Here is a 26,374-nt window from a genome sequence, read left to right as displayed (position 1 = left end):
CTTGGCCCTGGCCCTCAGCTGCCAGCTGCAGGATTGCTCATAGCGGCAGCCACAGTTCTTCCCACTCCTCGTGCTCCCTTCCCCCCATAATTCTTGCCCATCTTTTCCCAAGACCTTGAGTCTAGCTCTTTAGTCTTCTGAGAAGCACTGACAGTGTTCCAGTGTGGTCAGCACCCTTAAAACACAGGAAAGGAGCATAGTCGTAGCTTCAGGCTACACATTACAGTGCCAGCCACATTGGACGGAAGGAATGAAACGCCACCAGCTCCCAGGGCTCCCCAACCAGGAGCCACACCAGCAGTTTTATGAAAAAAATATTTTATTCAAAAACACTTTTCCAAACGTGTGGCCTATGTACAAAGTACAAAAGACTCCATCTCATTCCCATCTGCCTTCAGAGAGTTTTAAACCTGGGGCTCCTGATATCCCACGGTCAGCTTCTCTTGGCCGCAGGCCAGATAGCCGCAGAGGGCGGAGCAAGTGAGGTTGGGAGCCAGGCCTTCTCAGACCACAGCCAGTTATGCAACTGTGATGAGGCCTCTTCCAGGTCCCACCTCCCAGCAGAGTGGAAGCAGAGATCAGCTTTCACCCCTCACTCCAGATCCCACAGGCATGCAGCAAGAGGCTAATTTGCTCCTATTTCTTGATTCAGGTTTTTTTCCAGGATTGGAGGGGGTCCCCTGTTTATCCCCTGCAAATCCTGGGTCCACCATGTCCTAGACCCATCTTTCCCTCTCCTACCTCTCCTGTAAGCAACAGAGGCAAGGAAAGAAAGCTGGGGCCTAATGGAGGGGAAGGGAGGGGATATTGGGTAGGAAGTAGCTGGAACTTGGGCAATGGCGTCACGCTCCAGACGGGAGGCCCAAAGGCCAAGAAATGACACACTCAGAGCAGCTTTGACAGGCCTGACTTAAATGACCCCCATTTCTGCTGTGTTAGGGACATGGCCATGACCTAGATAAGCTCTCAGTTCACAAATAGTCTGGAGTCTATATTCATTAGATAAAGTATAAAATATTGCTCAAAATTGAACCCCAACCTCCCTCTGAGGGAAGAAGTAATAGACCAACACATGTGCATGAGAAAAGATGCACATATATGCACATGTGCACACACAAACACACATACACTTGGGAGGCGAAGCTTCTAAGTCAGGAGTAAAGCTTAGAGACGCTGCCTGTCTCTATATCATCCTTCCTGAAGAGTTTCACCCAGATGGCTCTGAGCAGATGAAGGCCCTGACAGGTATAGGTTTGCCTGCACTGAGTGAGTACCTGACACAACAGAAGCAGCGCAGTCTCTTCCACAACAGAGACAGGCCCAGGGGGCTCTTGGGATACCCTGATCTAAAGAAAAAGGCAGCTGCCACTGTTGCAGCCACACGCCCAGGACTGCGAAGGCAAGGCGGGCACACCTCGCACACAAATACACACACGTATGCACGCGTACATGTGCTGCCTGCAAACACACCAATATGCGCAGCAACACTAAAACCACAATTAACATGAACCCTTCACATGAGTATTTCCAAAGAGAAGCCTGGGATTCAAACATTCAGGAGAGCGAGCCTCTGGCAGAGGTGAAGAGCCCCGTAGGTGGGGACAGGCGGGGGTCCAGACTGTCAATCGGGCGGCGCAGGAGTTCCTCCACGTGCCTGGCTACGTCCATGGACTCATCCAGGTCAAAGTCTCCATCCTGGTCAAGGGCGGGGTCAGGACTGGTAGAGAGAGGGGGATGTCAGAGGGAGCTGGCCTGCCTCACTGCCCCAAGCTCCAGGGGGCAGCCCCTGGCCTGCTGCTCACTCAGACCAGGCTATCAAGGAACAAGACCAGCTCTGGCCAGGCCCCTGCTCCCCAGATTGAATTAGTCACTGGCTCTTTGGGAGGCACCCCAGTCTCATCTCTCACGGCCTCACTGAGTGATAGCAGGGAATTCATTGTCCTCTCCTTGTCCTTGTCTGTAAAAGGAGGTGGTTGGGCCGATGAGCTCTGCCCACCTGTGGCACCATTCACTGAGCACCTACGATGACCTGGGCCTTGTGACCACGCCACTCCAATCCTTCCAGCCGCCTGCAAGGTAGGCGTTCACTCTACTTCACAGGGGAGGAAATGAGGCTCGACCATGTTCGGACTCTTGCTCAGGGCCACCTGGCTGGCAACCCCCAGGCCTGTGGTAGTCTCACGACAGCTTGAGCCTCCCAGGCAACCAGACATCCAGCCCAGGCCACCCTCAGCTCAGAAGAGAATTAATTCTCTACCCTGGTAACTCCAGAGAGGAACCATGATACCCTGTTCCCACCCAGCTCTTAAGGACAAGCACCCCGTTCATAGCTGTCCTGTGTGAAACCTAAAACAGCCTCCCTGTGCTGAGTGCTTGACCCACACTCTCATTTAGTCCTGACCCCAACCCCATGAGGCAGGTATTCTCGCTTCCATTTTATAGATGAGAAAACTGAACATCAGAGAGGCTCAATAATTTTCCCAAGGTCACACAGCTAGTTAGCACCAGAGCAAGGACCCTGCTATGTGTAGTTTCAAAATGCTCTGTGCTTTTTACCGGTTGATCTCACCTCCCTGCATGTGGCCACATGCCAGAGCCCAGCCTCGGCTGGGTGGTCTCAGACCTGGAGGAGCTCGGGATTCCTTGACCCACCAGCCCTCCAGGGGTCCCGCCCAAGGCCAAGTGCCCAGCCCCCCCCCCCCCCAATGAAGCCCCATAAGAACACAACCTACTTCTGTGGGTACATGTTGTAATGAGTCGGGGGGCACACAACAGGGGAGGGGGCCTGGTCCATGTAGGTGGCACTGCCCCCAGCAGAATCTGCAGATGTCACAAACCTGGAGGAGGAAGCAGAGCAGAGCCTCAGCAGCCTCAGGGCAGCAGCTGACTTGGGGAGGGGCTCAGGGGGCATCTTTATGCCTTTTTTAAGTAGAAGGACAAAGTGCCCACTGGGCGTGGGGCTCCGGCTGCAGGAGTGGGGCCCTGGGTACTGACCCCATGGTGACCACACCCAGTTCCCTCCCCAGGGCTGAGCTAGGTTTTAGGGGGAAGGGAGCGCCGGGCATGTTAATGGAAGAGGGGGTGACCGTGAGGACAGCCAGGGGAGAAGAGGGGCAGCAGGAGACCAGAGCTGGACCCTGGACACTTACTCAGGGACCACTTGCTTGATCTGCGGCTTCACGTATCCGTCCCCTGCTTTAGCTGCCGAGGGGGGAACTGTGATAAGAACCAAAGTTTCTGGGAGCTCGCCAGGGGGTGGAAACCCACCCTGTGGAGTCTGCCTCCTATCCAAGCCCCGGGGGCCTCAGCAAGGATGAGATTTCCCACAGACCCTGACTGAACACCTGCTGATGGACCAGCCTGAGGGCCACGCAGACTCTCGCTTCAATCTCATCCCTTCTCCGGCTTCCTTTCCTGGCCCTTTGCTTTCTCTCTCCCCGCCCCCACCCCTGCCAAGGAAACAGAATCAACACGGAGGTGCAAACGCAACCAGTGGGTTGGGGACAGGTTGAGGAGGAAAAACCTGTCCTCCGTGCTTCCTACACTCCACCTGGAGGCGGGATTGGGGCGGGGAGCAGCCTCTGCGGGGGTGAAGAAGTGGTTATCTGTGGGTTTGAGCTCCCCGGCTCCTCCCCAGCGCTGCAGCCTCTTCCAAGGGTGCAGAAGTGAGAGTCTACTCAGCTTTTCTCTTTGCAGAGAAGACTCAGGGGTTTCGCTTCCCCTCTCCTTACTTGTGAGCCCTGAAATCCTCTCCACATGGCTCTGCACCATCCCATGACCAGAGCCCACAAGGGGAATAGTCCCTGGGCTCTTCCTGGGGAGTCCCCGCTGCCTAGCCCGCGTGTGCGCCCCTGGGCTGAGGAGGGCTGGGGAGGCCAGGGCGGGACACACCGAGCACAGGAGTGTAGTACTTGGAGAAGACCTCATCCTTGGGCCGGTCGGGAAACACGTAGATGAGATAGCTCAGGTCGCCCAGGCGGTCGGCCAGGGACCGGATGGAGAAATCCCGCGTGGTAAAAGGCTTCAGGTTCCACAGGTTGCGGTCAGCTGTGAAATGGACAAGCTCGTTCCCACAGCCCACTGCCATCAGGGGGACTGGGGGTGTGGGGATTCAGGGCAGGCTTGGGGAGACATCTGGGCCTTTAGTAGCTTGTATTGCACCCCTGCCCCTGTGTTCCCTGGCTCAGGGCAGGGAAACGTCCGTGGGGACATTCTACCCAGCAAACCAGGAGAGTAGATGCCAACAAGGCTGGGTCAGGGCAGAGAAGGGACAGCGTGACACTGCTGAAGGACTCACCCAGCGATCCCGGAGCCTAGGGGGCTATGACTTTAGGTTCTCCAAAATGGAAAGTGATAGAAAGGGAAGGTGCTTCCTCCCAGACTCTGAGTTCGGTTCCTATCTTTCCCACCAGGTACCATCTAAGGGTGCAGGCCTGGCGGAGAATGGGGAGCTGGAAAATTGAGGCTGGAGTGTGGACAAAATAGGGCACTCACGAGAGTCAAATTTCCAGGCGATGGTGATGCCCCCGATTTCTGAGTCACTAAAGCGCAATAAGAAGGTCCCATCGGGCTTGTTGATGAGCAGGTCATGGGCCTGTTGCTTATTCACAAAACCTAGGATGGCCCTGGGGTGCGTGGAGCATAGCGTCACTGCTGGGCCGGCAGCCACGGTCCCCTGAGCCCAGGCCCTCCCAGCCCCCATGCCCACCATTCCTTACCCGTCATTCCAGTGGGGCTTGTGATGCTTCTTCAGCACCTCCATGACCCCGTCAAACCACTGCCAGAAGGTATAGTTCCAGCCTGGCAAGTTCTCCTGAGAACCCCCAGAAACCCCAAGTCAGGGCTTGTGCCCCTGTCATCACAGGTGGTCCAGGGCACAGTCAGCGCCCTCTTGTCCTCACCCAGACCCTCCCCAATTCTTCACTCTACTTGTCCCACACTCTGGCGTCCATAAACTGACACAGTCCCCAACCCCTATGCCAGGGAACTGGAGAGTCAACTCGCCTCTGGTCTTTGAGACACAGAGGTCCAAGACAATCCCACGGGGAGGAGGGGGGCTGTACAACAGTCATTCCTGCCCAACCCCTTCATCTCACAGATGGGGAAACTGAGGCACAGAGAAGGGAAGGGGCCTGGCAAATTAGTTAACAGGGTTAGGACCAGAACCCAAGGATCCTGACTCTCAGGTCCAGGTTCCTTCTGTGGTCCTGCTTCGGCTGTCACTGCTGACTGCATTCCCTAGGGTACCAGCGCCCCCACCTCTCCTGCTTGACCTCAGGCAGCACCCTCTCTGTGAGGTGGGGGAGGGGTGGCAGGGCCCAGGTGGTCCCAGGCAGGCAGCCGGCGGCGGGTCCCTCACCCTGTTGAACTGGGACCAGGACACGGACATGCTGTTGTAGTCCTCGAGGTGGCTGCTGCTGCTGTTGAACAGTTTCTGTGCCAGGAACAGGAGGTTCTCCTTGGTCAGGCCCCGGTTGCTCTGCACTTCGGCCTTGAATTTCATGTTGAGCGCTTCACACAGCTGCGGCCACAGCACTTTGTCAGGCACGGCAAACGGCACCCTGCCCTGGGAGGGAGAGAAGAAAGCGGGGGACAGGCAGATTGAGGGAGTAGGAAATACTGACACGCTAACAGACACACAGATACCTAGGGACAGGCGGGACTGAGAAAGATCCAGAAAAGGAGACAAACACAAAGGAAAGAAAGGCGGGGTGGCAGGGGCAGAGGGGTGGCTGTGCAGGATAGAGTCCAGACCAGGGGACTAAGGACAGAGATCAAACTACAAGCCTAAGGAAGACCAGGGACCAGATCCCAAAGACCAAGCTCACAGACCGGGAGACCCTGGTCCTCAGACAGGAGCCTGGACAGAGCCCGAGGATATGCCAAGGGCAGGGCACTCACACCAGCTGCCCCTCTCGCCTCACCTCACTCTGGTCTGGTCCTGGGTTGGGGGAGGACCACTCAGCAGGGGCCCTGAGGGGTTGAGAATGACCCTGGGAGATCTGAGGACCTGGAGGTGAGGAGCCCAGGGGGACTCACCGGCTCAGCAAAGGCATTGTCCCACAGCACAGTGGCGGTAGCATTGTGGTCCTGGCTGCCGTGAACGATGACAACCACAGGAAGGGACAGGGTCTAGGGGAGTCAAAAGGATGAGAGCTGAGGGCATACGACCACCATCCTGCCCTCGGCCTGGGCAAGACTCCCAGCCCTCATTACTTACCCGCAGTCCCAACCACAAGCCCCTCCCAACAAAACCAAAGCAACAACAAACAAAAAACACAACATCTTTCTTCTTGGCCCATTGCCTAAGTTCTGTGGGCTGGTGCCAGATTATAATAGAACCTCGAAAACAGGCACCAGCAGAGTGAAAGTAGGTTTGCTGATAGCATCACAGGGCAACTTGTCCGAGGCCATGTGAGAAAGGGTGCAGAGCTCGCTGGCTTTCCCAAACCAGCCCGGTGGCCTCGGGCATATCCCTTCGCTTTTCTGGGTAACCTTCGGGGGATGGGAATACGTGGCCTCACCTTCACCTGAAACACAAGTTCATTGCTGCCTACGCTGAACTGCGACTCAAACAGGACCGTGAACTTCTCCTCCGTTACGGACTCCGCGCCTCGCCGGTCGGCACGCTTGATTCTCTTTAGCGACTGTAGGGTAGGGTCAGAGGGGGACAGGGAGGCAGGAGCCGGTTACAAGGACTGAGCTCTGGGCAGGCCTTCCCTCCCAGAGCCAGGCCCTGTCCTCACCATGTTTCTGAAGTGGGCGCTGAGGGTGCCAGTGGCTTGGTGATACTCCATGACGCAGCAGTTGTTCAAGATCTCTCCACTGCACTCGCTGTGGAAGAGAGGGGAGCCCCATCTCCACACAGGCCCAGGCCAGGAGCACCGTCCTGTCTGCTGATCGGGGCCAGCAGCCTCTGCCCCATCCCCTAAGAACATTCCTCGGTGTGTCTCCGGCCTTACTTTCTCATCAACTTGAGAGTACCCAAGCCAAGTCTTCAAGGGTGGGGTCTGGGTCTCTATTAGGTTCAAAATACCTTGGGCATCAAGATTGATGGGAGGGCCTTTAGGGCCCTCCAGCAGCTTCTAGTGAACTTGAAATGAAAATCATGGCCACAGCCTACAAGGATCCCCAGGATCCCCCCTGCCCACCTCCCTGGCCTCACTAGGTTCCTCTTCCCTCACTCAGGACAAGCCAGCCAGGCTGCCTTGTCTGTTTGCTGAACACGCAAGCGTGGTGCCAACCTCAGGACTTTTGCACTCGCTCTTCCTGTTGCCTCAAACATTCTTGACCTTCTCCTTCAGGTCTCAAGTCAAATATCTTTCCAGGAAGGCCTTCCTCAACCACCCATGTGGTGTTGAAACGTCTATCCAGATGCTGTGATAATCGCTCTGTTTTAATTTTCTTTCTACGGCTTATCATTTTTGGACACTGCCTTATTTTCAAAAAAGTTTATATGACTGTCTCCCTCCCCAGCCAAAACTGAGATCTAAGACGGTGAGGATCTCTCCTCATCATCCTATCCCCAGATCACATGGTGGACACGACCAAGTCTCCCACTTCACACATTCACTCATTCATTCATTCATTCATTCATTCATTCATTCATTCACTGCACTTTACTGGTGGCCTGCCCTGACCCTGGGACCCCAGCCCTGGGTTCTCCTTCCACACATGCACCTTCAGGACAAGGGCCATGGTCTCTCTGCCTGGAAGTCTTCCCTCTTCATGCTTTCACTAGCTCCCTCCCATTCATCCTGCAGCCTGAGACTGTCATTCTGCTCCTCCCACATCCTGACCCACTTCCATATGTCTCCCTTGTCACACACCAGTAATCTTTACTCATGTCTGCTGCCTGTTCTGCTAGTCAAGCACAGCCTAGTTCTGTCTGGATTACACTGTGTCCCCGTACTTAGCACAGATCCTAGAACACCCCAGCAGTGCAATCCTTGTTGACCTACTACTTCCTGGGCACAGCAGGGACTGGAAAAGTGAAGTGTACACCAGGACAGAGATAATGACCTGGAGAGGCACTGGATTGCATCTGCAATACCAGGACAAAATACTACAGAGAGGGAGGCTGAGCTGTCCCATCACTAGGACTCCAAGTGTAGGACAGAGAAGGTCCCAGGCTGAGCTTGGAGAGAGGCACATGAGAGGAAGGACACACGTACTTGCGGGTGTTCTCATTCTTGAGCAGTGACTTGGCCTGCTGCTCACTGATGATGGTGGCCTTCACCTGGGGGGGGTTCATGTGCACGTTCAGCTTCCCACCCACCAGCAGGCGCACGGTGGCTGCAAACTTGGTCTGGGTCTTCAGGACCTGAGGGGGCTGCTTCTCAATGATGAACGTGCTGCAGGGACACAAGTGACAAGATGCTGCCTCAGGGGACAGGGGACAGGGCATCCTCCATGTGGGGAGGATGCCTCGCACAGGGCTCAGCAGGCAGAGGGAGAGCACATGGTGGAGACCTGTTCCCAGGGAGGCCACTGAGAGTTGGGGGACGGTGGGAGGGTGGCAGTGAAATGAACTTGGCAGCTGGCACAGGTGGCCCATGGAGCGTTCACAAGAGAAACTGGGAAAGGTCAACACCAAGCAGCCATAGCAACTGGGGACAGAGGGGATGGGCGGTGGGGTAGAGAGAGAGGGGATTCAAGCACCCCCTGCCTCTCCCATGCCAACTACAGGGGGGCTGGGTGTGGCCAAGAGGCTGCAATCACCTGGTCACCAGGGCTGAGATGATGTCAGTGATGGTGGCATTGACCTCAGCCAGCATCTCCTCCACTGGGCCGGGGATGGGCAGCTGCTGGCAGAGGTGCTCAGCCCTGCGGATCTGCTGCCGGTTCTGCCAGATGATCTCGGCCAACTTCTCACACCTGCGCATGAGCCCCGAGGCCAAAGGGAAGGACACCAGCTTCACCCCATCCCCCAGGCCAGAGGTGAAAAGGCTCCCAGTCTGGCGCGAGCCCCCCAAGACCCAGCTCCACCCTCACTCAGGAAGGCTTTTCACTTTAGCCACCACTCCTGTCCACGGAGCAGAGCAGAGCTGCCCTGCCTTCCAGGAACACAGGCACACAAAGGAGGCGTGACCCCGATTTGGACCCCACCAGCCGGAGCTTCACTCTGCACATGCCTTGCCCCACCCCCAACACAGAGACGTCCTTCTCAGGGAAGGGGCAGGACTGGGGCACAAAGTCTGTGTCAGGAACCAGAACCACTGGGGAAATAAGACCTGTCACAGGACAGAGCAAGTGGCTGCATATGGAAACACAGGAGCAGAATAAGCAGCTGGTAGCACCGCCCTGAGCCCCTGCCCACCCGCCCTGCCTGCCCCCGCCCGTCTCCCCCACACCCATTACCAGGACTGCAGCACGTCCAGGTTGCCCTCAGGGGGCCCTCCATTGCCGGCCAGCTGCTGCCTCCGCTTCCACTGGATCAGCTCATCGTCCAGAATGATGGTCTGTTGCTTCCGCAGCAGCTGCAGGGTCTTCTGGTGCTTCTCGGCCAGCTCCTGAGGGGGCGGAGCAGCCTTGCTGGGCTCTCAGACAACCCTGCAGGCCTCCCTCCCTCAGGAGGCAGGGCCTCCCCTCCCTGACCTGCTCTGTCCCACAGGCCCCCACAGGCCTCCTGCTCCCTGGGTCCTGCTCTCGTCCTGGCTCTATCCCTCTCTCCGGTCCCCCGACAGCTCAGAATGTGGACCCCCAGGCGTGGAGGAGACGGACGCAGACCCCACTCACCACACGGTATTGCTGCAGAGTCTGGGCCTCTCGCTGCAGCCAGGCCTCCAGGGACACCTGCTTCTGCTGGAGGGCTGTCTCCCGGCTCAGGCGCTCCTGGGGGTTCAGCTGGGCCAGCTGGGCAAACTGAGCTAGAGGAGGAGACAGGACACCCATGGCCATGATCTTCCAGCTTCTAGCAGGAAACCCAGAGAAACCACACACACCTGTCCTACAGACAAGACCCTCAAGGTGACATGTCTGACCGATGGCAAGTCAGGGCTCTGGTAGCCAAGGGCACCAGAGAGGAGCCAGCTTCAGTCCCTGGCCCTCCAACTCCGAGCTCCCCCCTAGAGACTGGGGACACAGAAGCTGTGGGCACAGCTGAGGAGGATCCTACCACCCTAGCCCACACAGCTGGGTGCCCAGCCTTCCTCACACCACACTGGGGTCCAGCTTGGAGCCACACTGCCTAGTTTGCAGCTGGCCTGGCTGTTCACCAGCTGGGTGGACTCGGGCAAATCACTTCACTCTCCTGTGCCTCAGTCTGCCCCTATGCAAAATGGGAGAATCCTGTTCCCTGCTCAGCAGGCTGCTGTGGGGATTAAAAAGGGTTGCTATGGAAACTGCTCAAGAGGCTGCCTGGCCCCTGGAAGGTCTGCAAGAGAGTGAGTCCTTGTTGCTTAATGGGTTACAGGACAGAGACAAGTGGCTCTGAGCCCCGACCTCCCAGGACAGCCTCGTCAGGGAAGCCCCGCTCCAGGGCCCTGGGCCGCCTCTGGAGCACAGCAGCCTCCTCAGGGAAGGAGTTTCTCTATGTGCTGGAAGGTGCCCAACAAGTTTGTCCAGGTTGGGTCACTGTGAGCTCAGCTGACCAACCGGAAGAGAAAAGAGAGAAGCTAAGAGTGGCCTGGGGGAGAGCCAAGGGCCCTCACAAAAGCCGTGGCACTCTCTCAGGAACAGGAGGCAGCCAGCCCTCTTCACATTTGCTTTAGGAAGCTCATCAATGGCCAGGACAGGGAGCCAGGGAGCCTCATTACCCTTTTTGGAAAAAAATAAATTTAAAAAATGTTTTTATTGATTTTTGAGAGAGAGAAAGGGAGAGGGGGAGAGAGAGAGAGAAACTCCAATGAGAGAGAGAAACTGATCTGCTGCCTCCTGCACGTCCCCTACCCGCAACCCGGCACATGCCCTGACCAGGAACCAAACAGGTGACCCCTCGGTGCATAGGACAACACTCGACCAGCTGAGCTGCACTGGCCAGGGTGTCATTACCCTTTTAAAAAAATCAGTTATGAAATACTTAAGACACAGGGAAGGTAGAAAGAATGATACAAAAAACACTGTGAATTCATAACCCAGCTTAAGAAATCAAACATTTCCACAGTTAAAGCCACCTGTCCACTCTCCCCAGCTTGCAAAACTGACCCCCCACCCACCCACCCCGCAAAGAGAACCACTATCCTAAATATTGGGATAATTATGCGCTGCCAATGGCCTTTTTGAACATACCAGTGTCCTTACTTGGGAAAGTGAAGAAGATGTGAGCATCAGCATGTCTTGGTCAAGTTCCTGGCAGACCTCTGAGGGCCATGTCACACTGACCTAGGCCCTGCCCCATGGTCACACAAGCAGGGACAGACCAAAGCAACTCTGGACAGCCAGGAAGAGCCCAGAACAAGAAGAGAATTCAGAAATATGGCTCCAATCTCACTGCAGGGGCCTGAGCAGGAAGAGCGTTGTCCAGCAGGGACCACAGCACAGTAGTCTGGATGGCCGCCTCAGGAATCCCGCCACCCACAGGAAGGTGGTGGTGCCCCCAACATCTGGGTCCAGCCTCTCTATGCGAGTGACCCAGTTAGATTTTCCTGGCAATTTGCAGAAGTTTCTGGGAAGGATGCCAGGAGATGTGGGGCAGTTGTCTGCTCCACTGGAGGGAGCTGAGCCTTCCCTTGCACAAACAGATCAATAGTCTGTGTTTCTGATGGGAGAACTTGATAAATGAGGCTGATCTGACATTGCATGATGGGTACAAACCCAAACCAGAATCCTAACCCAAACCCATAAATAGGAAACAGAAAACCCAAGATCAATAGCATAAGTACTGTCAACCAGTCCAAGGCCTGGGGTAGAACTAATAGCTTGGATATCCTGTTCCCTCCTCTGGGAAGTGGGCTGTCTTTCTCTGGGATCAGTCTGGTATAAAATCAGATGGGAGGAAGACATGCTAGAATCATCCCACCAACATTTACTCAATACCTACTGTGACTCAGGCAATGTGCAGGCCTCAGGGTACAGAAAACACTGACAGGGCAGGGTTAGGAGGAAAGCTTAAACAGGTAATTTAAAAGAGAATCCTAAAAAAAAGTAAATAATAAGAGGAGAAATCGAGAAACAAAAACTGATATGCGACAAAACTGAAAATAAATACTAAAGTATAGACCTCAATACCACTGTACTAAATGTTACATTAAATATTAATGGACTAAACACCTTGATTAAAAGGAAAGATTGTCAGAATAAATACAAAAGCAAGACAAGTCTATGCTGTCCACATTTTAAATTTAAAAACGCATGGATAAAGATATGTTGTGCCAATACAGAACAAGAAGGCTTGAGAAGTTACATTAATATCTGACAAAGTAGACTTCAAGACAATGAGCATTACCAGAGATCGAGAAAGATATTTCATAATTATTAAAGTGTCAATCAATCAGAAAGACAATGATCATAATTGTATATGAATCTACTAACAAAGCTTCAGAATACATAAAGGAAGTATTTACAGAAGTAATTGGAGAAGTACACAATTCTACAGTGTAATAGGAGATTTTGATACCTCTCAGCATCTGATAGAACAGGAAGGCAAAAAAATAAATAAAGACACAGATCAGTGGTTCTCTAAGTGTGGACCGGGGATGCCTGGAGGGTTCCCAAGACTCTTATAGGAGACCCACAAAGCCAAAACTGTTTTCAAAAGTCCTAAGGCTTTGCCTTTTTCTCTTTTAATCTCTTATAATTATACAGTGGAATTTTCTAGAGGCTGCAAGATATGTGATATTACAATAGATTGAAAACAAGATCCAGCTCTCTCTTATTCACCCTAAATTAAAGAGATTCATAGAAATGTAAAGCAATGCCACTCTAGTCACTAAGTTTTGTTTTGGGAAATATAGATTTTTTTTGTTTTTTGTTTTTACTTTTTTTGGTAAAATTTTATTATGTTAACATCATAAATATGTATTTAGTTAACATATATTTAAGTATTTATAGTATGTTTATGTAACATATAAATATATGATGTATAAATATAGTTATATACAACATGCATAATATATATACTATTATATAAATATTTATAACATACATTTAAATATATTAGTCATATATTTAAATATTTTTTCAGAAATAAGTATTATATTTGTTAACATTATTTAATTTATTATTGATGCTTTTTCATGAAACACTGTAGAAAATACATTCTTTTCAAGTCTCCCAGATACACTTACCAAGACTGAGCATATGCTGAGCTATAAGTCTCAATACATTTAAAAGAATATGTTCTCTGACAACAATGGAATTCAATAATGAAATCAATAACGATATGACATCTAGAAAAAAACCAAATACTTGGAACTTAAACAATCCACTCCTAAATGCAGGGGTAAAAGAATCAGAAGAGAAATTAGAAAATACTTCAGAATGAATGGTAATGAAGATACAGCATATCCAAAATCATGAGATGCAGCTAAAACACTGCTTAGCAGGAAGTTTATGGCTCTGAGTATGTACGTTAGGAAAGAAGAAAGGTCTAAAGTCAGTGACCGAAGGTTCTACCTGAAAAAGCCAGAAAAAGGAGAGCAAAGGAAAAGGCAGTGGGACACTTCCAGTTGTCACTAGGATGGGCTGGCACAGCGCCGCGGGCCGTCTGGCGCGGGAGAAGGCGGGCCATGTTCAGTGCTCCTCACACTGTACCTGGTGTTAACTCCCTTGAGTTTATTTTCCTTTCCCCACACTCTTATCATGGCAGTCATTGGCAAACTATAGACCTAAGAGACAGGAAAATTGTCCACTGTCGCCTCCTCCTTCCAGCTCCAGCTTCTATAACGGACGCTAAAGAAGGGACACTCCTGAAGTTCCACCCCTCCCCAGGCTGGTTCACTCCAGGAACTCCCTCTCCTTGGGGACCACTTTGCCTACATTGGTTCATTAGGATAGTCACTCAAGCCTGGCCGGGCGTGGCTCAGTGGTTGAGTGTCGGGTCGACCTAGGATCCAGGCAATCGGGGTTCGATTCCCGGTCAGGGCACATGCCCGGGTTGTGGGCTGCAGCTGATCAATGACTCTCTCATCATTGATGTTTCTATCTACCTCTCTCCCTCTCCTTTCCTCTCTCTGAAATCAATAAAGATATGTTTAAAAAAAAAAAAAGATAGTCACTCAACGGCCACAATTAAGGAGACAACATTGGTTAATAAAGCACAGGGATTTTTATGACACGCCTCTGTAACTTACAAGCAACCTGGGCCAAGTTACTTGTTCTCTTTGAACCTCAGTTTTACCATCTGCAAAATAGGGATAGTACAACTACCTACATCCTGGAACTGTTGTAAAGGTTGAATTGATTCATGCATGCAAATGTCTTAGCCCAGAGCCTGGCCCACAGCAGGGGCTCCACCACCCAGAGCCATTGCGCCCACCCGGAGGGAAGGTTCCCTGGAAATAGACACCAACCAAGCCCCAGCCCTGCAGGAGCTCACAAAGTGGGCCTCACTCCCGTCCTCACCGCACACGCCGCCCACCCTGCAGCAGCCTCACCCTGGATCCTCAGGCTCTCTTGATACTGGATGATGAAATACTCTTGAGTCTGCTGCAGCTTCTTTAGTTCATTCTCAGTGTCCTGCGTGACCAGTCGCAGCTCCTCAAATGTCTGGTTGATCTGAAGATGTTTCTGGGACATGGCGTCAACCAGGATCCCAGCAGGAGAGGTGCCCTGGGACATATAAGTGCAAGCAGCAGTGAGCTGGGCAGTGAGGATGGGAGGAAACCTCAGGCCTTGGGGAATGTCAATGCCACAGACCTCAAACTCGGAATCTAGAGTAAGAAGGAAGGGCAATTTGAGTCAGAAGGGTAGTCATTTGTCAGAATTGGGGTGGAGGGGACAAAGGAGGAGGAGAAGCTTGTGAGCCTGCAGACTATGGCATCTTCACAAAACATAGTAGAAATTTCTACTGCAGTTCTCGCCCCCTCCAGAGTATCCCAAACACGGTCCATCTAAATTCTCTTTGAAGAGACCAGAACTCAGCACATCCCAGGAGTTACCTGTGTTTTCCTAGTGATGATGATGACCCCTCATTCCACATTCTTTCACTGACCCAATGCCATGGGCTGTGCTGGGTGTTGGGGACAGAGTGGGGAACAGGCTAGGCGAATACACATTGTCTTTGTTCTATTCAAGGCCTTCTTATGATAAGGGAAGAGGGAATAAGGAGAACCTCTTGCAGGCGGCATCCTGGAGACCCCAAAGTGAGGTTCCAGCGGAGGCATCAACAAGGGCTTTGCGGATCCGGACATGTGAGCAACCTGGTCTGATCTTTTTCTCACCAAGTCTCCAGGGCCTTTCCAGTGAACTGTTCTCAGAATAAATTCCAAACTCCTTCCCACAGCCTCCACTGTTTTAGCTGATAGCTTCTGCCTCCCCCTTCTCCCCCAGCTCCCCTGCTACCCAAGCACAACGGCTACTTTCTGTTCCTTGAACACACAGCACATTCCTGCCTCAGGGCCTTTGCACTTTTTGTTCCATCACTCTGGAACATTCTGGCACCAAATCTTCCTGAGGCTGGCACTTCAATTGGCACCTTTTCAGAGTGCCCTTCTCTGAAGGGCCCGTTTAAAACAGCACAGCCCTTATCTGAGAGTGCCTAGTTCTTGGGTTTACTTCTTTCTTGTCTGTCTCCCTGCACTAGGGTGTGAGCCTTCTAAGTGCTAGGACCTCGTCTGTCTTGTGCACCACAAAATCCCCAAGGCCTAGAACATCAGAGGTGTCCAAGAACAGCTTGATGGTTGGGAGAAGGAATGATTCCCACCTTCCCCCCCCAACCATGACAACACCTGCATCATAGACATGTATTTCTTAGTTGGAGCCAAATTCACTTGTACATTTACAGATAGCTCTGTGACTGCAACAAGTCAAGGGACACAAGGGTTGTACTGGAAGACCCTCTGTGACCTGACCTCTGCTTCTTCTCTGGCTTTACCTATCGCGACTCCCCACTTGGCTCCCTTCTCCCCAGTTGCACTGACTACTTGCAAGTCTTCCAATGTGATGGGATGGCTCCTGCCTTCCTGCCCTCACAAGTACTGCTGCTACTTTTGACTAAAAACTCCTCCCTCCTGCTTTCTCCACTGTAGTTCAGACCTCTCCTGCCAGCCTGCCCCAATTTGAGCTGGGTACTTTTCCCACATATGCCCCCCTTAACACTCAGTTCACTGCTAGAGAATCTATCATCACCTGAATTCCTTTCAGGTGGGGACCAGGTCAGACACACCACAGGACCTCAATAAATGCTTACTGAGTGAACTGCCAAATTCCTGAAATCAGTGTTCACAATAACAAATAAATAATAAATATGACCTGTGCTCCAGGCACTATTCTGTGGTCTTTACCTGTGTGATATCATTTTAGGAAACTCATTTTGCTTTATTGCAGGTAGAATAACATTTGTACCACTGTCCAAGCCTTGGTTCAACGCTTTTACGATTCCAGAACTTGGGGGATGAGCCCCTGTTCCATCTCTTTGTGCCTCGCTTCTCTAAGCTTGCTTGTATTTGTTTTTCTGACACAGACCTTGGTTCCATTTCTCCTCACAAACCACACCAGAGAATATTTCTTATTTGGCCCCAGCCCCATTTATTGAATGACAAATCTTTTCCCTGGTGATATGTAATGCCATTTCTGACATAGATTGAGTTTCCAGGTGTGTGTGTAGGTGTGTGTTTAGGGCTTCCTCTTCTGTTTCATTGGTCTGTTTGTCTATCCCTGGCTGACACAGTATCTCATTTAATGCTGACAATAATCCTGCAAGGTAGGTACTCTTACTATCCCTACTTATAATTGAAGAAGCATAGGCTCAGAGAAGTTAAGCAGCTTGCTCAAACTGCACAGCTAGTAAGTGGTAGAGCCAGGGACTGAAGCCAGGGGGTCACTCTATATCTGCAAATAATATTGCCCCTCCCTCTTGCTCATGTCTCTTATTTCACTGGTGCCCTCTCCTGCCAGTATTTATAAATCACAGTTGTGTCTGGAGAGAAAGGACTTCCCAACTCCTCTCCCCATACCCACGGGACACTCACATTGTTAGCTTCTCGGACCAGCCTCTGTTCATTGTACAGAATGTGCCGGATGCAGCGGACCAGCTCCATGGGGCAGCGGTCATACGTGTTCTGAAAGAATCCAAAAGCAGCCACCATTGGCCATCCCCCACATCCACCATGCCTGCTGCAGTGCCATGCCCGCCACCTTCCTCTCCTCCAGGCCTTGTCTCAGCTTTCCCCAGGAAGACCCAGGAACTGTCACCAGACACCTCTGTCTCCTTCATCTGATTTCCCCTCCCAGATCTTCACTTGGTTTGCAGTGCATTAGAAACCCACAGTTTACGAAGCACTTCCAATCAACCATCTCCTATGACTTTCACATCATAGAAACCCTATGATATAGCAAAAATGATTATCCCTAATTCAAAGATGAGAAACCTGATGCTTAAAGAGGTTAAGGACTTATCCAGAGAGAAACAAGTGAGCAGATGACTCAAGGCTCAGAGCACCTAATGCCAAGGTCACGGCACTTTCCACCATCCTGCAGCTCTGGGTTCCTATGCTTCCCTCTCTACCCCAGAGGCTTCTCCTGCTTCCTCCCTCTTCTGGACTTTTTATTTCCCTGGCACCTGCTGCTTATATTTAAGAGCAGTTCTCTAAGAAATACTAGTGAGTTCCAATAAATGCTTGACTATGATTACCAGCCACACTCCTTTCCTGCTTCCACAAAAAACTTCCTCTCTCCCCTGTACTCCCTCCCCTCTTCCCTCAAATGAAGGAGAAGCTACATCTTACATCTAAACCCTAATTCAAGGCTCTTTTATCCAGAGTTTTAACTCTGCTCTTCTCCTGCCCCACTTCAAGAGCTCTCCCACCTTTAAACGAGCCCCAAGAGGGATGTCTGGTTGCCTCACTCCCTCATTTCTAGAACCCGTCAGTCTTCCTTTCTCCAATAAAGGAATCTTGACTCAATTTATCGCCATCCCTACTGCCTGATCCGTCCAGAATGTCGTTTCACATCTTCTTTCTCTTGGGGACAAGCACACCCCACCTCTTGCTTTGTAATATGCCAAAGGAATCCAACAGGTCTGATTTAGAAAGAGGGGGTGGGGGAAATTGAAGCACAGAAAAGTTGCCGATAAGGTCAGGGTCACAGAGTGAGTCAGTGTCCAGGCCAGGAAAAACCCAGGGGTTCTGATGCTGGAAAGAGAAGGTGACACTGCTTCCTTGCAGATGACCCGGAGCCCACACCCACCTGGAGCTGCGTGGCATAGTGCCCCAGCTTGATCTTCAGTAAGAACCCATCTTCCCCCACTTGGTGCTCCGCCTTCTTCTGCAGCTCCTGCACCAGGCCCTCCAGGAGCTGGGTGGCCTGGGCTTGGTCCTGGGGATTTTCTGGATCAATGGCATCCCTGGGGGCAGGGCAGGAGAAAGAAGCCTACTGTGGTGCCCCCTTGGCAAGGAAGCGAGGCACCAAGAGGGATGCGGAAATCCCAGGCTCCTAAGAGTGCTCCGGAGCCCACCAGACTTGTTGCTGGCAGAACACGTCTAGAAACATCCCCTCTCCCTTCCCAGGCTCCTGGTTCCCTCCCTGTTCCCCTTTCCCAGGAACACGGCCCCTTCCTCACAGAAAGGAACCGACGGGACCATAATCAGACCAGACCACAAGGGAGAGACCTAAGGGCCGAGGGGCCTGGCGGGGGCCGCGGGGGCCGCAGGGGCACCTACCAGGGCTGGCTCTCGATCCACTGCGCTAGGTAGTGCCGGACCTCGATGGGGAAGTGCTGCCCGTACAGCACCTGCATCTGGCGCAGCGCATCTCCCTGCAGCTGCTGGGCCTGGATCCAGCCTGCCATGTCTGGTCACCTAGGGCGAGCCGGCGGCTCAGGGGGCGCCTCCTCGGCGCGGGCGCGGGCTGGGCCTGCCCCCGCCCTCCATGCCCACCCCTGCCTGGACCGCGGTCGGTCAGGCCAGGCCCCTCCCTCCCACAGACACGCTTTCCTGTGCGGGAAGAGAGATGGTGAGGCGGGGAAGGCCGCCCTGCCCTCCAACAAGGAACCCGCAGAGGCTTGGGGAGGGGCTCTTGAAAGTCAGGTGCCCTCCCCCTCTTCCTCTCCCCTCGCCCCACCGGGGCTTCCCCAGAGGGAGGGAGGGGGGACAGCTAAAAACTGAAAGAGAAACTTGACCGCGGAGGCCCACGGACCTCTGGGGAGGGCTGCAAGAATCCCCCTACCCTGCCTCGAACCCTGAGGACTAATTTCTGGGAAGGGGGGGATGTTCCAGCCCAAAGTTAACGCGCCACCGACGGCGTCCACTGGACGGCTGGGTCCCTGCGGGCACGTGGCTAGGGTTGTTAAAAGAGGGTCGGGGAGACAGACGACCCCTCTCCTCCGCGGCGCCCGAGCAGCTGTGCGCCACCGTCTCCCACTGTCCAGCCCGACAGCGCCCCCTGCCCACTGCGCGCGACGACGGCGCCCACCCGCGGCGTCTTCCCTCTCTCCCAGTCCCTCGTCCGCGCTGTGCCTAAACTCCCTCTCGGTCGCGGGGACCATTCCCTGCACCCCGCCCGGCCGTCGAGCTTCGGGTCCCTGGGAGCGGGGCCAGGACGGGAGTCAAGCGTCCCCCGTCCGCGCGCGCCGCCCGGGACGCGCTGCCGGGCCACCCACCTGGTGGCACCGAGCCGTCCGGCGGCGGGGCCGGCTCTGCGCCCGCGGCTCTCGCTCCGGGCCGGGGCTCCTGGTGGCTGCGGCGGCGGCTGTTACTACAGGAAGGAGCAGAGAGCAGCGATTTCCTCCTCAAAGGTCAGCTGCCTCCGATAGACCATACACAGCGCGCGAGCTCTCGCCAACACCCCTCCCAGCCGCTGTCGCTCCCTCCCAGCCTCCGCCCTCGGTCGCTGGCTCCCCCGCGTGTGCGCAGCGGCGGCCGAGGCCCGGTCCCCCGCGCGGTGAGGCTGGGCGGCGCCGCTCGTGGGGGCTGCCCCGACGGCGGGGTCCCCCGGGAGTCCCAGCCGGCCCTGGTCTGCGGCTCCGGACCGTGGCGAGCTGGAGGCGCTGGAGTGACGGGGCGGGGCGGGGGGGGCGGGCGGGGGGGGAATGGGGGCGGGAGGACTGGGAAACCCCGGGCTCTGGAAATCCCAAACCCGGGCCTCAGTTTTCTCATCCGTAAAAAGGGAGGAAGGAAGGGTTAGACTCACTGGAGATACCTTCCAGCTCTGGCGTTTGTAACCTTTCAAGTCTCTCGATTAAAAATGTAAATGTGTGTGCGTGTGTTTATGTGGGTTGGGGACACAGCTTTTGTGACTTCAGGGGCAGGGCCCTGGGGAGGGGAAAGACTGGGGATTCCAGAGAAGCCAGCTCACGCCAGGGCCCCACCTCCTCTCCTTCCATTACTCCCACCACCGCGCACTCACCCTCTGCAGCTGAAACAGGAAAGAACCTTGGCAGTCATATGTTTGGACCCCCCCCCCCCCATCCCCGCACGAGATCTTGCAGATAAGAAATGGAAGTCCAGAGAGGGGAAGGGGCTTGCCCAGTGTGACACAGTGGGCACATGGCCTAGTTGGCAAACTATGGTCCATAAATGGTTGTGCCCCTCCCCTCACCCGAGCCCAGTCAAATCTGAGGCCAGTCCTACCTTCAGAAAGATCCAGAGAGGGCTGTCTTGAATCCTCACAAGCTCACGACTGCCTACAGGCCTAGCCGGAGCCGGAGCCGGGAACACCCTCCCTGAGCCTTGCCTGGGTCACAGCCCCTCCCTGAGAGCCCCCTGCCGGGCCCGAAGAGTTGGGCAAGGCTGGACTGGAAGCCTTCCATCCCCTTTGCCCAGTTTCCCTCTCCTCTGGGCCTCCTTCTGCCTGGCAGCTGGTGTTGGCAGCACCAAGGTAGGGGCCAGGCTGGCTGCCCTCTCAGGGCCCAGCTGGGCCAAGACTTCTTTCCTGGGGGAATCATTCTCTCCCACCACCAGTCCCTGATGCCTTCATAGACCTGCCCTTTTCTCTCCATTTGCCCACCCCCACCCCGCCACCTCCCCACCTTCTTGCCCCTCACTACTTCCCCTCTCTCATGCTTTTTACTGCAGAGAAAACCCGAAGTTTAAAGCTGCAGAGGCTGGAACGTCTGGGTCCCACACACACACTCCCATGTGTGGTCACAGTCTAGTTGGCAAGATCATGGGGAAAGGGTTTGAAAACTGTAAGGGGGTTCACGAAGGACTGAGGAAACCTTGCTCTTTAGATGCTCCACAGGGGAGCCCGGGGGAGGGGGAAGCACAAGGCTTCTCCCTCCCTTCTTCCCCCCTCTGTGCAATGGATTTGGCAGGGGAGGCTCAGAGGCACAGAGCTAGGGGGGCACCTGCAACAAGAGTCAAGTGTCAGAGCTGGAAACAACCGTGAAGATGATTTTACAAATGGGGAAACAGAGGCTGGAGAGGGGAAGTGACTTGGCCAGTGTCACACAGCCTGCCAGTGGCAGATCCAAATCCATTGCTACAGGGAGGGTGGGCCTAACTTGGCACCTGTGCCCTCCAGCCTCTCACTTTGAGTAGGTGAGTAAGTCAGTCAATGGGAGCAGATTCCTTAGATTTCCAAGTTCTCTGAGTCCTATCTAGAGGGCAGAGGACCACCCTTGCCATGTACCCACATCTGGGCACCTGGAGAGGATGATATGGGGGTGCCAGCTCCAGAGTGGGAGCCCTGCCTGCCTACTTCCAGGCCGCTGCCTCTCCAGCCTCCTCCCCGGGGCCTTCAGGGGCCTGCTGCTCTAGCTGGCAGCCCCACCCACAGAACATCTGGCTGGGTTGGGCTGGGCTTTGTTAGGGGTTGGGTAGTCCTGGGTCCTAAAAAGCTAGCATTGAGGTGCCAGTGAACAGAGCTGGAGGGGTTGGCCTAAAAGGATGTGTCCCAGTGCCTTCAGGGCCCTCCTGTGCCCCTCCCCACTTGGTGTGCAGTGGTGGCAGCTGTCCCCCTGGCTGAGTTCTTCCTCTCCCTGTTTGGCCTCTCAGGCTGCGAGGCTCTGAATCACACAGTGTCCTTCATTGAGTGTCCCTCTTGCTTTTTTATTTCTTTTCTTTTGGTTGTTTCTCTCTAGGTCTCTGTCTCCTCCGTTTGATTCTGTCTGGGTTTCTCCCCCGTCCTTGGTGCCTCCGTTCTCCCTTAGAGATGCAGTGGGAAGGGGAGGAGCTTTGGAGCTTTCCCAGGATGGGCAGAGGCCACCCAGGGGAGTGGAAGAGGGAAGGGTGTCAGAGTTGGGTTGGGGGCAGAGGTGACTGTGGTCATAACTCCTGATAACACAACTACCCAGAAATGTCAAATTTGGGGGTTCTTTTTGCTTTCAGTCCCCTGGTTTGGTCCCTGCTATTTCTCACCACAAAGCACCCTGGTGGTTTTAGGGGCTCAGACTATAGAGGAGAAAAACTGAGGCCTAGGGGATGGAGTTCAGGAAGATCAGAAACTTCCTGGGGTCTGGACTGAGTGGGGGTCCCAGGATGGTCTCCCTTAACTTCCCCTTATCCCCAATTCCAAGTCGCAGCATTACATGGGGAGTGAGGAAGGATTTAAAAAATCTTACAGAAAAAAACCTAAATAATAAAATAATTTTCTTTTTTGTTAATCTTCACCCAAGGATATTTTTTCTATCGCTTTTTAGAGAGAGTGAAGGGGAGAGAGAGAGATGAGAGAGACACACCGATTGGTTGCCTCCTGCACAAGCCCCAACCAGGGTCGGAAATCGAACCCGCATCCCAGGTATGTGCCCTTGACGGGGAATCAAACCCACGACCCTTTGGTGTGTGAGCTAAACCGCTAACCACTGAGCAACACTGGCCAGGGCTAAAATAAAATAATTTTTAAAAACTCTTATGGGAATACGTTCCCTCAGAGAAATCTGACCATATTTTATTAGAAATAATACTGATCCCTGGCCTAGTCTGTAGTTAGCACAGTATGCGCATATCCCAAACGGATTCATGGCACAGCTATGTAAAAACATGTTTGCATGCCTTGACTCAATTCATCCTTGCAATAACCTTGAAGGTAGACAGGGCCAGAATCATCTCCTTTGATTAGTTCAGGAAAGAGACTTGTCCACAGGTGTCTGGCCCGTTAGTGCACAGTTGGCTCCAGGAGCCAAGTTTCCTGGCCCTGTGGGAAGGGTCTCAGTACAACTTTTCTTGACTTCCCCCAACCTCAGCACGCACCGCAGAGCGAAGATGTCTTCATTGACTGGGCTGGCTTGTCCTGTGGCACTTCGTGTGGCATGTCCATCTCCAAGTCAGTCCGTGCCCCTGCCCTGCGGAATGAGGCAGTATGACCTGTGCATTGGTTTGAGCTTACGGAGGAAGGGAAGAATTTCCCCAAGTCCCATTTCTGCCCTGCCCTTGGAAGGAGAAGGCCCTGCTGATGCCCCCTCCCTGGGAAGAACAGATGGAGGTCACCTTGACCTAACCATCCTTGGGGGCGGAGGGACGTGGCACAGAGATGTCTTTGTTTCCTCTGCTGCAAGTCCCTTCTTCAAGGAGAGTTCCTGTTGTGCGGGAGCCAGAGGGGAGGTGGGGTGGAGGTGAAGAGCCTTCCCAAGAAAGCTGGAGGCCGTCCAGGAAGGATCTCTGTGTTCAGCAGAGAGGCGAGAACTGAAGCCCTTGGCCTCCTAAACGTTCTGTTTCACCCCCACCTTGCCTCTGCTGGCACTGTTCACCTCCATTCCAGCTCCCACCTCCAAGGCCACTGGAAGGGGGCCACATCCTCAGCATAGACAGGTACCCCCAAGACCAATGTCCCTGCCTCTCACTGGGTCTCCTCGCCCTGGTAGAAAATGCTGTCCCCATTCCTGTTCGTTAAGACAGGGCAGGACCCAGGGCGGGTGTGTGTGCACATGGTGAGGAATTTTGTGTGAATTTGGGACAGGAGAAGGAGCTGCTGGGTCCTGGGTGAAGCCTGTTCCCCCTTCCTGCCACGGTCCCCTTTCCTCTGCCACTCTTCAGGGAAGTCAATTTACAGTGAAGTCACCAAGAGAACACAAGGCCATCCCGCCCGAGGCATAGCAACTGTCCTCTGTTTCTGGGAATAGAGTGAGAGGAGGGGTGTGGGCCTGACACGGTGGGTGGGAGGGGGAAATGCTGCCCGCCTTTGCCCAGCGGCCCTGACCACCTCCCTTGGGAGAGATGCTGGCAGGACCTGCGGTGGGGTGGGAGGCGGCGGGCAGCGTCTGTACTAAGTGCACAGTTCCTGCCCCGTCAGGAGGGCAGGCAGGAGCCCACCCTTAGTGGGGCTGGCTCTCGAGCCTGGTGAGACAGACGAGAGGTGGGCCACTGAGTGGGACTGGTGGCTGTCCCGAGGAGGCCCGGGGCTGATGTTCCATTTTCCTCCACAACGACTACCAGCCCCTCTTCCTGCTGAGCTAGTTTCTTCTTCTTCCAGCCTAACAGGAAAGCTTTTGTGAGTCCCCCAGCCTAGTATGGACCTCGAACCCTCTGGGGGTTGTGTGGGAAAGGGCTGTGCTTCCCTGCCATCCCCCACCAGCCTGCCACTTTCCTTTGTTATGACTGGATGGCATTCCTTCCCCCCTTCCCATCTCTGTTTTTCATTGTTACCTAGTTTCTTGCTGCACAAACCCACCCACGTCTTCCCTGCCCTCTCCCCTACTCCGAGCCTCAAAAATAGACTCCTCAGCCCAGGAGCAAGTGGGGAACATCAAGCCAAAATAAAGAATGAGCCAATGCCCCATCTCCTCCTCACTGGCTCCCAGCCTGGCCTTCACTTGCTGCTGCTCACCCTGGAGCACGGGCCTTCCCATCACTCTGGGCTTCGGCCGCGCGGTTCCCCCAGTGCACTGGCTTCTCTCAACTCCAAGCCTTTGCCCCCTCCATTCCACCTACCTGGAATGCCCTTCCTCCCTTGGCCACCTGGTGATATTCTTCTTATCTTGCATAGGGTCAGTGTGGCCCAGAGAAAAACACAAAGGCTCTGGAGTCCTAAGGACTTGGTGCAAATCCTGCTGTGCTGTGTGACCCTGGGCACATAAGACTGCCTCTCTGTGCCGAGTGAGCTCCTTTATGAAAGGAAGACAGACAGCGAGACCACTCCAGTCCCGGCATTGCTGTGAAGACTCACTCCAGTGCCTAGCACATAGAAGGTGCTCAGGGGCGTTGGACTGTAGAGCTGGGCATTTTCTTCTCTGCTTTTACGCAGCCTCTCAGTCCTACTTGTATCGCAGGCCTCTTTGTGTGGCTCTAACTAGTAGCCTAATGGGGCATGTCCCACTGCTTGATTCCTAACAGTGGCTTCATAAATATTTGTTGAATTGATGAAGATCCCTAAAACAGTACAGGGTACCCCAAGCTCTGACAGTTCAGAGACTCCCTTGCACTAGTGCAGACCTGTTTCCTTCTCATACATCCTGACCCACAGCACCCAGAAGGTTCTCTCCTCTGCCGCCCTGGCCTCTGCCTGCTCTAGTCCTACTGACCTGCTTTTCCACCCATGGCAGTAGCAACAGCAGCCTCATCTCTGCCTGGTGTGGGCTGACTTTTGAGTTCTTAAACCACCAGGCAAGCCAGCAAGATAGTGGCTGGGGCAATCCTCTGTCAGCCCCGCCCTCTCTGGATAATGCAGCATCACCCCAGGACTCTGGGAAGAGAGGACACGGTGAACCTGTCCCAGGAGGTGGGGGGTTGGAGGGACTGGGGCTTTCCAGAGAGCCACCCCCTTGGCTCTGGCTGGAAGGGAGCCCAGATGGGTGAGAGATAAGAGGGGTAAGAGGAAGAGCAGTGTGTGAGAGTCTCCAGGTGGAGACTCCTGCAAGGACCTGAACCTCTGTCACTCACATCCCGTCCCCCCACTCCACCCTCATGGCCACCCCCTCCTGGCCCAGCAAACTGGCTGGGGTTGGGCTGAGGTTAAAAAGAGGGAAAAGAAGTGTTCCTTTATCAAGTACCTTCTGCAGGCCACACATGATGCTTAGTTACTTTCATAATCACCCTCTCTACTTTTTTCCTTTTAAAAAATGTTCATTTTCCTAATATTTTCATGGATAGTACAGCATATGGTACAAAATCCAAAGGAGTCAAAAGGCTATATGGTGAAAAGTTAGTCCTCTCCTTTCCCGTCCCCCAGCCCCCTCTGCAGGGGCCACCACAGTTACTAGGGTCTTGCGCATACTTCTATGCATTGACAAACATATCTAGACTTTATTTTTTAAAATATGTTTTTATTGATTTCAGAGAGAGGAAGGGAAAGGGAGAGAGAGATAGAAACATCAATGATGACAGTCATTGATCGGCTGCCTCCTGCATGCCCGCACCAGAGATCAAGCCTGCAACCCAGGCATGTGCCCTGACCAGGAATCGAA

At 53.8% G+C, this 26,374-nt stretch overlaps 1 protein-coding gene across 3 annotated transcripts; it reads right to left on the bottom strand.

Annotated features, from left to right (window-relative positions):
* Positions 1-304: 304 nt before the first annotated feature.
* On the bottom strand, positions 305-20,742 carry LOC308546538 (signal transducer and activator of transcription 5A). 3 transcript variants are annotated; one of them, XM_081115603.1, is made up of 20 exons: positions 20,667-20,721; positions 19,697-19,791; positions 18,759-18,896; positions 18,286-18,442; positions 17,070-17,159; positions 14,535-14,709; positions 9,739-9,869; positions 9,361-9,512; positions 8,722-8,877; positions 8,175-8,354; positions 6,747-6,834; positions 6,525-6,647; positions 6,040-6,132; positions 5,360-5,566; positions 4,719-4,813; positions 4,495-4,625; positions 3,892-4,047; positions 3,150-3,201; positions 2,733-2,837; positions 305-1,717 (listed from the first exon to the last, which is right to left on the bottom strand). In XM_081115603.1, exons 3-20 carry the CDS (start codon positions 18,884-18,886, stop codon positions 1,555-1,557), a joined length of 2,382 nt encoding a protein of 793 aa, XP_080971729.1. In that variant the 5' UTR covers positions 18,887-18,896; positions 19,697-19,791; positions 20,667-20,721; the 3' UTR covers positions 305-1,554. The 3 variants fall into 3 exon arrangements, with proteins under 3 accessions (XP_080971729.1, XP_080971728.1, XP_080971727.1); XM_081115601.1 differs by having other exon boundaries at positions 306-1,717; positions 3,150-3,216; positions 20,667-20,742; XM_081115602.1 differs by lacking the exon at positions 20,667-20,721 and having other exon boundaries at positions 19,697-19,979.
* Between the last annotated feature and the right edge of the window lie 5,632 nt (positions 20,743-26,374).

The sequence above is a fragment of the Miniopterus schreibersii genome (genome assembly GCF_964146895.1).
Source record: "Miniopterus schreibersii genome assembly, chromosome: 16".
Classification (NCBI taxonomy): Eukaryota; Metazoa; Chordata; class Mammalia; order Chiroptera; family Miniopteridae; genus Miniopterus; species Miniopterus schreibersii.
Note: the sequence above shows the minus strand (reverse complement) of the source record. Positions and strands in the feature narration are given on the sequence as shown.

Bases quoted from the DNA above. Each gene is read 5' to 3' on its own strand.
- LOC308546538 (XM_081115601.1), bottom strand. From the start codon at position 18,886: ATGGCAGGCTGGATCCAGGCCCAGCAGCTGCAGGGAGATGCGCTGCGC. The intron at 18,443-18,758 runs GTAGGTGCCCCT...CCCTGCCCCCAG, and splicing joins TGGATCGAGAGCCAGCCCTG to GGATGCCATTGATCCAGAAA. The intron at 14,710-17,069 runs GTGAGTGTCCCG...TATATGTCCCAG, and splicing joins TGGTCCGAGAAGCTAACAAT to GGCACCTCTCCTGCTGGGAT.